Source organism: Opisthorchis viverrini (genome assembly GCF_000715545.1).
Source record: "Opisthorchis viverrini unplaced genomic scaffold opera_v5_437, whole genome shotgun sequence".
Classification (NCBI taxonomy): Eukaryota; Metazoa; Platyhelminthes; class Trematoda; order Opisthorchiida; family Opisthorchiidae; genus Opisthorchis; species Opisthorchis viverrini.
This window is the reverse complement of record NW_008752100.1, coordinates 321,815-332,997: the sequence shown is the minus strand read 5'-3', so window position 1 is coordinate 332,997 and position 11,183 is coordinate 321,815. Positions and strand designations below refer to the sequence as shown.

General features: G+C 45.5%; 2 protein-coding genes across 2 annotated transcripts in view; both read left to right on the top strand.

The window, feature by feature from the left end:
- Nucleotides 1–7,543: 7,543 nt before the first annotated feature.
- On the top strand, nt 7,544–10,901 carry T265_15330 (hypothetical protein; the record flags this gene model as incomplete). Its single annotated transcript, XM_009177610.1, is given in 4 exon segments — nt 7,544–7,622; nt 9,850–10,183; nt 10,455–10,746; nt 10,755–10,901. Coding segments are annotated over 4 exon segments (852 nt in total).
- Nucleotides 10,902–10,950: 49 nt separating this feature from the next.
- Nucleotides 10,951–11,183, top strand: part of T265_11059 (hypothetical protein) — a gene marked incomplete at both ends in the record, with an annotated part of 9,108 nt that continues 8,875 nt past the window's right edge. The window contains one exon of the mRNA XM_009177609.1: nt 10,951–11,110. Within this exon, the coding sequence (XP_009175873.1) occupies nt 10,951–11,110 (160 nt within the window). The remainder of the gene's footprint in view (nt 11,111–11,183) is intronic.

The window sequence follows — 11,183 nt, the reverse complement described above, 5'->3', positions numbered from 1 at the left end:
AATATCAACATGAGAGACGAAGCTTGGGTGATCACATCAACTTCAATCGATAGTGCAGTCTAACAATTTTCTTGAATCCGTTCAGCACCTTCCTATCTCTGCTACAGCGCTTGCTAGAAGTAACCACGTATGACACCGCTGTGATGGGTTATTCGATATTTCCGAAATGAATGGCTTATGGATAAAAACGTGAACAGTTATTTCTTCGCAGATCCGCTTTGATTGTCTGATATCAAGCAACCGCGTTGCCATAGCGCGAATGCATCGAATTCAAGTATTGAAACAGTTTCACGAAAGGCATCTGAAAGTTAGCAGACTGAAATCCATCACAGGTTTGGAAGGTCTTCCATTTTAGCAGACACTGAATCAAATTGCCCGTAGCGGCGAGTACGCATCCGACAGAATTGTCTGGCAGTACAGATCCGTCCAGTCATTATGACTTGTGTTGGATACGGCATCGAAGCATCCGTGTAGAACACGGATGTCATGCTGTCGATGACAATTATGATGGTGATGGCTACTTGTGTTTGAAATGAAGATGATATTAAGCAAACCGCTCAGGTCGGAAACCTGGTCGTCTGTCATCATCATGGACAGCATGACGTCAGTGTTACACTGTCGCCTCGCTTTTGTACAAACATGATTTATTTGAAAACCTTATTGTGAACAAAAGAATGAAGGTAGACGGGGAAGGGTCTTAGTGCTAGCTTAGTACAAACATTCCGAGGTTCTTGCACTTCAGGCAATCTGGATTGAAGCCAACAACGACGCCATCTACATATCGCCATAACTTACAGGGTCTCCAACTCAATTTAGTCGGCATCACGCGGTCCTCATCCTGGGATGCGAGTATCAGCGTCTGCCAAGTCAAGCGTTGGCCACCTCTCTGCTTTCGCCACTCTGAGTTGGGCATGGAAAACAGCGCTCTCTTCGGCAAACGATGGTTCGCCGTACGCATTACATTGCCTGACCAACGTAGCTTCTGGTGCTGGACACATCCTTCAATGGAAGTACCCGTTGCACAAACGAGAACTCCAATTCACTCGGGCTATGGTCCTGAGACAACGATTGTCGAACAGCTTGATGCGTTTCAGCTGCGTTGCTCGAGCAGACCAAGTTTCACAGCCATACAATAAAACAGCCGGAACTCTGGACGTCCATTTATATTCAGCGATATTCCGCCCTGATGCCACAGATGTCTCAAATTAGCATAGGCGACCGGGGCTTTCTAGGCTCGTGCATTCGCTTCATCTGCCATACTACAATCAGAACTAACACAACTTCCAAGATGAATAAAACGCTCAACAATCTCAAGTACTTCTCCCTGGATTGTAAGTGGAGTGTTCAGTGACTGCATGTCTACCAGCGTAATCTTACACTTGGTGGGTGCAAAGTGCATAGAAAACACCTGTGCCTTCTCCTTCTCTTCGAAGACGAGAACGATGTCGTCTGCATATTCCAGGTCACCAAGGTCATTGTCAGAGGCTATTTGAACACCGGGGTTTTGGAGACCTTCCAGCGTCCGTCTCATTATCTCACGGGTTACGAAATTAAATTGGAATTGAGCGAATAGGGACTCCTGACGGCCACCGATTTGCGTACGGGAGCTTTTGGGGAGCTCTTCGTATACTCTGTCGGAAGTCTGAGACTACAAACGACTTACTATGTTCACAAACTTCCTTGGTTGGCACGTGTGTCAAGGAGAACCGATCGGTCAAGCGAGTCAGATGCGTCTAGAAAATCCAGGAGCATTTAATTCGTGGGTCTTTTGTACATATGACGCCGTTCTAGCACCTGATGAAGTGTGAAGCCTGAATCCCGCTTTCTGCACTCGAATAAGCGTTTTACGAGCCAGCATAAGGCGACGAAGCACACGTGAAGCCAACAGCGTCCTGAGTCTTGTTAGTAATCCTGTCTTTAGCGCATGCGGTAATTCACTGAATTTTTTTTCCGAGGGCATTTTCTGAGGAGAAAGGAAGCTGCTGGTCGGTCGACCTACACTGGTCTCTAATATATTGTTGGTCATTTCTGCTGCGCACGCATTCCATCCCCACCTGGTTCCTTCGCTGCATTGATCGGCCCAAGTGGTTAGAGCGTGAATATACTGACCGGAAGATCCGTGATTCGAACCCGACCTCTGCCTCTCGACTTCCCCTGTCTAGGTTTGGGCAACCTTACAGTATCCGGGCCCTGTTGCACCTTTCGGTGGCATGGCCTAGGCACCGAAAAATTGATACAGCTGAACGACGATTTTTTGTTATACTTTATCGCATGAGGTCGTGAGTACATCCAGTGACAACTTCTGTCTTTGGAAAATGGGGACGATACAAGCTGTTGTATGTGATAAAAGTTTCTTCTTACAGCTTCTACTGTTTGAAGGAAATCAATAACCGTAATCCTCGGCTGAGCTTGAATGTCGCGTCCTCCATCGCCAAAAATCTCATCTTCAATCCTTGAAACTGTGAAAAAATGCGAGACCCAGCTTTTTCACCTACCTGGAAGCTTCACATTTTTATAGTAAGCGTTTGTTCGCAAAAGCGACCTGGGTTAGGCGTTCCGTCCATCCTGCTTCACGTGATCTTATCGCATGTTGTTTACTTCCCAGTTAAAAGGTGAATTTTGAAGACCTATTATCGATTCGGATACTAGTGACTTCGTTATGCGATGTTTACTAGGGTTGGGAACAGCATTCATAATAATACCATTCCTAAAAAGCCGTCTTGTTCTTCTTCCGCCATTTGGCCGATTCAGTGATTTATCTGTCCAATCTAACTTCGTCAAAAACAAAGATCCATGGCAGCGCGATAGGTAGTACACCCTCATCGCTCTGCTGACTGCCTAAAGTCCCCCTTAAGATGGGGCTGGTTATGGTGAAACGAATAAAATTCATCTGATGAGCGAAGCTCGTATCTGAGAGCCAGTTAACAGATCACGTGATTGTAGGATAGATGCCGCTATATCCTGCCCAAGTGCGAGTGAATCATACCACTGCTCAGCCGCACCTAACCGTACAGGTAAGTCTTCACATTAACAGCTTGGAGAACGCCGGTTCGAGAGGTGACGTCCAGTAAGGATGAAGCAGCAGCCAGTGTAGTTTGACTTCATTAAGAGTCTCATTGGTAAGATGGGACCCATCGTAACACCATATTGATGTCTTCAGGTGATACAGCTGTTGAAAGCATGGTAGAAGCACTTTGTTAGAGTCAAGGAGTGGGGTGGGTAACGTACTGTTTCACTTTGGGATGAAATGACGGGTAACCTCAACAGATTCCCAAGGACGAGATCTCTACTGAGCCAATGTGCTTGTCTATGACACCTATCGTTTGATTCGCTTGAAGGAAGTTGGATGTGCGCTTTAGGCTATTCCTGCGCAAAATTTTACGGATAGACACAATTGACACTTTTAAGCAGGTGAGTTACTCACATAAAAAATCTGTGTGGCTAGCAGGCGGTCTTGTGTATTCTCGGAAGGCCATATCTAAGATGGATGGTTGTACCGCTGTCCCATGTTGGTCTTTCGTAAGATGGCAACTGTCTTTGCAAACGTTTTTAGCACACGGCTGTTGATGCTCGCATTTTCACCGTACCACTATTTTCTTTTGGGTTAAAAGTAACATGATCACATTGGTTCAGAAGAACTATTGCGGATCTTTTGTCTTGATGCAATGGAACGGCATCCTGCCCACTAAGCAGGTCCTTCAAAGCTTGCATAAGTTCGGGCGTAATGGACCTTTTTGGTCACGAGGTTATGCAGGTTTTGGATAGTGTGGGTAAATCAGATACCCACATGAGAAAGCGATCACCTCGGAATGTTACTTTTCGCACTCTACTTAGCCTAAATAAGTAGCTAAGTGCTAAACTCTATCCAATCTGGCCTCCATGCTCCGCAGTCTGTTCATAATAGCACTGATACTAGTAAATCCATGGAAAGCACAAATTATATTGGTCCAGGTGTACGTCATATTTTGACACAATTAGTCTGAATTGCGTGGCCTCCTGGAGCAGGATGGGATCCTATCTAGCCGCTAAACGAAATGCCTGTCCTCTGGAACCAATAAATATGGCGCCGCCCGTGTCCTGGAAAAGTGTCTCCCAATACCATAGACACCACATTAGATTCTGGCAGATAACCAGTTGTTCCGATAAGCTGCCAATGCGCGGCCTTGGAAATCTGTGTATGGTCCGATAAGGACCAGCTAAACTATGTGAAATGATGTCCCATGAACTAGACATGAGAATAGACAAACTCCTTATCCAAAATGGCAGTGGCAGCCCATATGACCGAATCGATCGATCTTCGCTAGCACCAGCAAAATTCCTCTCGACCAGCCAGGCGAGAGTAAATCTCGTCGGTCATGATTCGTTCAAACATTTCCGCCTGATGTGCATGGCTCTTCTTGAAGCCCATCAGATCGGCGCATCCCCTGGGTTTACACCAACTGTGTGTTCGACTTGTCCTCGAAGCGGACACATTTGGCGAACAACACTCATTTGCAGATCAGATCGAGTTGGATTTTTAAGGCCATCAGCGTGGTGTTTAATTATCAAGTCCAAGACCAGAATGTTGGGTACGGGAGAAAACACATGAAGTTAACTCATCCGGAATGAATTCCACACAATATCAAATCGTTCAGTACAGTGAATAAAACAGGTTTGTGAGAGTAATGAAAGAACGGACAAATGAAGCAAAAATGCGAACCACAAGCGTTCATTAGTGGATCACTTAGGGCTCCCACGACATTACACAAAACGATGGTACATCGTGAACCAACTGTCACGTTTCGGTTTAAATTAGGTTGTTGGCGTACTCATTGAGTCCGCGTAGCTCGATCAAACCAAACCACAAAAATTCCACAAATAGAACATTGGCTACTTCGGGTTGAATGTTGGCTCGGTTAGCAAGTTTATTCCGCATGTTTACGCCGCATTTCATCTCAGTATCTCACATAGAAAACAAACTTGTTCCACACCGTTTGACCAAACAAGGGACATTTTCCAATAAAAGGTCATTCCCATTGATTACATCGTAAAGGACATTTCTTTTCACCGAACGATTTCCGATATTTCTAGTCCGTCGTGGAAAACATCTACCTCAAGCAGGCCATGAGTTGCCTTTTCCCTCGAATGTTCATACCAGCTTAGGTGAATTCTGGTAGGCTTTTCAAACTAATCAGCACCTGTTTTCGAAACACCCCGACGAATTTGATTTGAATACGATATGTTTCATGATACGTTCACCTGAGTGCATCTTCACCCGTATGCGGCATTCTGGGCCCCGGTGAACGCCCTGTTGTGGTGTTCCATTCAAAATCGCGTCCAACGTTGCGCTTTGCAATATTTCTTTGTCCGCACTACTGTCGTTCGTCTTTACTATCGATTCAGTTCATGCTAACCGGAACTAAGGAATGCATTCGACCAAACACTGATACCGAGAAAGAGCATATATTACATATTTTGTAACAATCTCTATGATCAGCTGAGAAAAACCCGTAAGGACATTATCAATTACGTCGCAGGTAAACGAGTGATATTCATATGGATTCGAAGACCAACCTGATGTAAGATGTAAACCAAACTGGTTCAATCAAGCTCATCAATTAAACAAGTTCACTTGTGTGCTAAAAACTGCCGGAACTTTTTATTTCCATTGATGTAGGGTGACAGAATGGCACCTAAAGATCGGTCATGTATGGGAAACTCATATGATGTGGACAATACATTCACTTCAATATCCCCTTGCTTGCAAATCAGTGCAATTTGGGTCTAAGTAGAACGCAAAGTTGACGGAAACTCGAGGACCCTTCGGCAGCCCACAACCGGTTTCATCCTTCTTGGGGCTCATCAGATAGGCGCAGTCCCCGAGTTTTCTTTATGAAAATATACTGCTATACCCAGAATATCGTACCAACTGAAACATGAAGGGGTCTGGTGCTGCACATTCAATTGCTTGAAAATATAAACGAGAGGTTCATCTGAGTGAGTCTCCCACAAAACCGAATCCGTTTGCAAATGAGTGTATTTCCCTAGAAATGATTTATTCATTTTGGCAACTTTCAGCGGTGTCCCAGTTTCGTACGATTTTGATAATTTCGACCACGACGTGGCCGCTCCACAGGAAAACAGAACCAATACCCTAAAATTGCATTTGTCGTGTGAGTCTGCGATCCACTTCAAGGATGTGTAACGTAAACGTAACCGTTAAGCTGTAGCACCCTTTCGGTACCTAGCTGCCGTGCCACCCGAAGGAAGCACGAGGGCTGGGATACTGCCAGGTTGCCCAAGCCTAGACAGGGGAAGTCGAGAGGCAGAAGTCGGGTTCGAACCACGGACCTTCCGGTCAGTAAATTCGCGCTCTAACCAGTTGGACCATCTCGCCCCTCAAGGTTGTGTAGCCTCACACAAGCACGTTCTTGCGACTTCTGCCTGCCTTGATGCGGACCAGTATTCGTCTAGGCAGACTGTAGAGACAACACCTTGATGTGTCAAGCATCCTTTTTTGTTTCCCGTTCCCATTTTCCTGCTATAACCAGTCGATTATGGTTCGTCCATAAGCCGGTGTTCTGACTCGATGGAATATGGTGCAGACTCGATGTTACACCACAATAACTCGGCCCAGATATGGACGAATGTGACAAAAAACAATTTCTACCGGTGAGGTGCCGGATACTGTCCACTTAAGAAAACAAGTTGATTGGTTATCAAAGGACTACACTCGGTTGTTTTCTTTCGCACTCCACTCTCGTTGATCGATTTCGAATTCCTCGGTACTTATAAACCTCGAAACATATATGTAGTAATAGTATAGTTCTTTCTGGCTTTTGTGTCAGCTCAGTTTGTAGCTGATTCCAATACCATTAGACGGCAGAACTGATAAAGAAGGTGTAAGTTACTCAACCACTGACCTAAGTGAACTCACCTGCTCAATTTCGCGTCCCTTACTTGGGGTTTTCACACACTGGAAGTGTATTTAAATGCTTACAGGGAACGTCTTCCACCTGTCCGACCAAATAGTACCGTTCGCCGACCCCTCTGCCCCTCATCAGAAAGATCTCTGGTGACACAGTGTGCGTAATAAAAGGGTTATACCTTGTTTTCGTGATCGCTCTGAGGGTAGTTTAAAACTCCTTCGGATGCCGTGAAGAATTTTTCCTACACAAAGCCTTCAGTGTACATTTCCTGCTTTAGTAATTGAAAAATTGAGAAGCTGAAAGATACTGCTGAACACATGCACATTTACAGGAATACGTGAAATATGTCTTCCTTACTGTGGCCACAATCTTTTTCAACCAATCTTTTTCAACGCGTTTGATAAAGCCCATCGGTTCACGGAGTTCGCGTTCGGATCGAACTGTATATCTCTATTGTCACCGCTCATGTACCTAGTACCGAAAAAAAAGACTCACTGACATATAACACGACAACTTTTTGCGGGCGACCGCAAAAGTTACAACGACCTCACGCTATTTAAAGGGCACTTTATGGCATTGATCCAGGCTGTCTGACAGGCGTTTAGTGAACATCCATCAGCGTCGACCGTGCTTCTATGAAATTCCTGAACACTTATCATAGTCGATCGTGCTTCTGTAACGTGCCTGAACACTCATCGGCTTTTGCTGAATTGAGTGACTGGCCTGACTGATTGCCGGCTTCCTTAGTGAGGTTTTGATAGAGCTTTGTAACTTTGGAACAAAGACAAAAGTCTGACGGATTGGTGAGGCTAATTTGATTTGCCGAAATCCTGGAAATTGGATAGGCACTCATGACGAATGCGTTGAGGGGTAACGGGTGCCCCGGATGCTTCATCATTTAAACCAGTGCGTGACAGTCTGTTCCCCCGGTCATCATTTAGGTAGAAAATAGGCTTCTTTTAGGAGTCTGCCCCTACTGGCAATTTGGGTCAACTTTCAGGCTTACAGGCTCCTGCAGCGTAAAGTTGCAGCAACAATTCTGTGATCCTGGTCCATTAAGAACACGACCCTCCACTTAAAGTTGAGAATTTAAACGAAAACAAAACTCCACTCATCTCCGGAACGTGATAAATAACTTTCCGTTTGATATTTTACGGCTGGATATGTTGACAGTGCGAAACTACTTTCCCTTTTGAACTACCAGCACATTAATCAGGCCAACTGAAAGTGCCGTCGCTTCACACTTAGTCGACGCGGGTCATACTGTCGACCGGGCAGAACCGTTTCTTGTCATGTAAAGGCTTCCGTATGAGGTGCCGAATTCGAGAGCCTTGAATTGGCTACTTTGATTTACGGAGTAGTATATAAGTGATCTGGTAGACTATTCTGCATTGGTCGGTCGAAACGGCTGTGCGTGTCATGGTCTGGTCCACGTGCGCACGTGCCATCACTTGATTGGTCAACTGCGCCACAGTCCATTTAATCTTGCTGACCAGAAAAACTTCACGTTATACGCGCAGCATTTGGCGTAAGTTTACAGATATTTGTAAGGTTGAGTATAATGCCTGCCTAACGGGCTTAATACATTTCCTCTGTAAGCGCTTGATAGTAATACGTTTTCTTGTGTCCGCTTTTTGTTGGATTTGGTACCCATTCTATACAATGAACCAAACTCTCCTGACATTCCTGTGAAAACGCGTGGTAGTAACGGACAATTTCCGCGAATCCGGATGTAGTCTTACGACAACACGCCGAATGGTTGAACGATGTACTGGAAAATGGACACGAAAGCATCAAGAAAATGAGCAAGCTGAGTCCGGAAAATGCTGAAGGGACACTTGTAGGATCCCTCGGCTAGTTGTGAACAACCGAGACGGTGGGTAGTACTTCCTATCTGTACTTAGTTATCTGAAGGCAACCCCCGAGCCATTTTCTCCTCGCAGGTATTTTGAGGTAGTCGTTCCCATTGTTCACAGTACCTACATGGTCTCGAAAATCCAACATCGAAGCATACCACTTTTTACAGCGAAATATGGATGTGGTTGCCCTCAACATGCGAGCAAGACGGGGCTCACCTCTGACTACTTTCCAATCTCTTTTGAGCTTTGTATTCCCATGATCCCATTGGGTACTTTAACCCACTTGGTGGGAACACAGCACAAAACAATGCCAATAAAGATTAACTTCAGTGGAGCAGCATAGTTCAGAAGTGGATCATTGGTTCGCCGTAAAAGGATGATACGATCTTGTAGTGGGTGAGTTGTGTCCGTATTGACGTGAGGCGGGCTGTGTACCCAGTGTTTCCCAGTGACATAAGCCCTACGAGCGTGTGGACCTGGCAAATTAAATGATCAATCATATTGCCACAACGTCTGCCACGATTGGTCGGACACCATGTGACTGGCCAACTGCATATGGCACTACAGTTTCGTTGGTTAGACAGCCAATCAGAGAAAACCACGGAAAGGGGAACGATTTAAGATTCAGCTACAGTTCATGTGAGTCTTTCGTGGATGCCAAATTGGTATGCAAGTGAGGGTATTTGACAAAAGTTTGCGTTATGTATTCAGATCACATTTATGCTATAAGGATACGAATTTGATGTTGACGTTGACCAAGTTCTTGTCACCAATTTCTTGACGTCTAGCAGGACTAGAGCGCAGATCCCCCTGGAAGAACAGGGACAAATGCGATAAGAAATACATAACCAAGTAGTTTTTACATCGCAAGTCCCTTTAATGGGACAGCGAGTGTTTTCTTAGCCCATAGTTACTAACTATAATTTCTTCAAACTAATCCTCTAATGACTAATTGTTTCTTGGTCCCATCCACCCCGAAAGTTCGCTAATTCCTGACGCGCCAGTGAGGTAAATGCTACAACAACGAAGATTAATTTTCACCACCATTACATAATTTCACGCTGTTTCGTTTATGTCCTAAGGAATGTCCTGGATACTTTTGATTGGAACTGTCTTTTGTCTGGTCTTACTATGGAAACTGTACACATATATCACGACTCACGCAGAGTGTCAGCTTCCACATCGTCTGGATGGACAGCTGGCTATTGTGACCGGGTGTAACCAGGGCATTGGATTGGAACTGGTTGGCGAACTGTCTCGCCGTGGTGCTCGAGTGATCATGGCATGCAGGGACTTGGGGCGAGCGGAAGCAGGGCGGCAACAGTTGTTGTACCGCTTTGGGAAATGTGTCAACGTGGAGTCTTCCAAGCCATACCAGTCTCCCATCACGGAGGAGCAAGTGAGTCTATTCATCTCGTGCTTCAGGTAAACCTCACGGCAAGGTAGTTTGAACTATTTGAGTTAAAAACCACCGAACCGAGTACCAACTCAAGACCGATTGCTGATGAGTTTGTAATCAATTTGTAGGTGGATTTGTACGAAGTGACTTTTCATCAGATATCTGAAAATTTCTTAAAATTCCACCTAATTATGTATTACTGACCGTTGAGTTTATGACAATAAACCAAGGTATTTTACAGGTACTTGGTGTGTAAACAAAATGCCATACCTCCAGCACTCTCGTCAGCACGGAAACGACAAGAGTGACCTATAGCAAATTTCTATTTTGCTCAAATATCGCTGAACAGAGTCGTTCAGCTGTAACACGTTTTCTGTGCCTGGCTGTCATGCTATCCGAAGGAAACGCGAGGGCTGAGATGCTGCCAGGTTGCCCGAGTCTAGACAGGGGAAGTCTAGAGGCAGAGGTTGAGTTCGAACCTTGGACCTTCCGGTCAGTATATTCACGCTCTAACCACCAATCCACCTCGCCCCGGTTTGCGCAAGGACATAGTGACGAACATTACTGTTTTCGGGATCTCGTCATCAGGCCAGTACATATCTAATGGTTAAAATAGGGGCGAAAAATGAAATATGCTGCGAAGATTGGTTAGTGAAATTCAAAACCTGGAGACACGAACGACTGGTTGTCTGCGGCCCCACGTCGCATCGAGCTGGGTGTTATGAGACACTATAGACGCCGTTGAGTGACTTGGCTGGTCGACTGGACTCGGTACGTACGGACAATGGGGAACGATTCCTTCAGCTGTGTGCTGATCGCAGGCTGTTTTTATGGAGTACTAACTTCCGAAATAGCAGAAGCCGTCTGGTCACCTGATGTCCTCCAACAACAGGCCGGCCACAAACTCAAATCGACCACATTGCCATCAATTACCGATGGCGCGGGTCCATAACTGACTGCCGGTCGTTTTGGAACACATTTGTGGACTCTGACCACGCGCTCGTCCGGAGTCGCTTC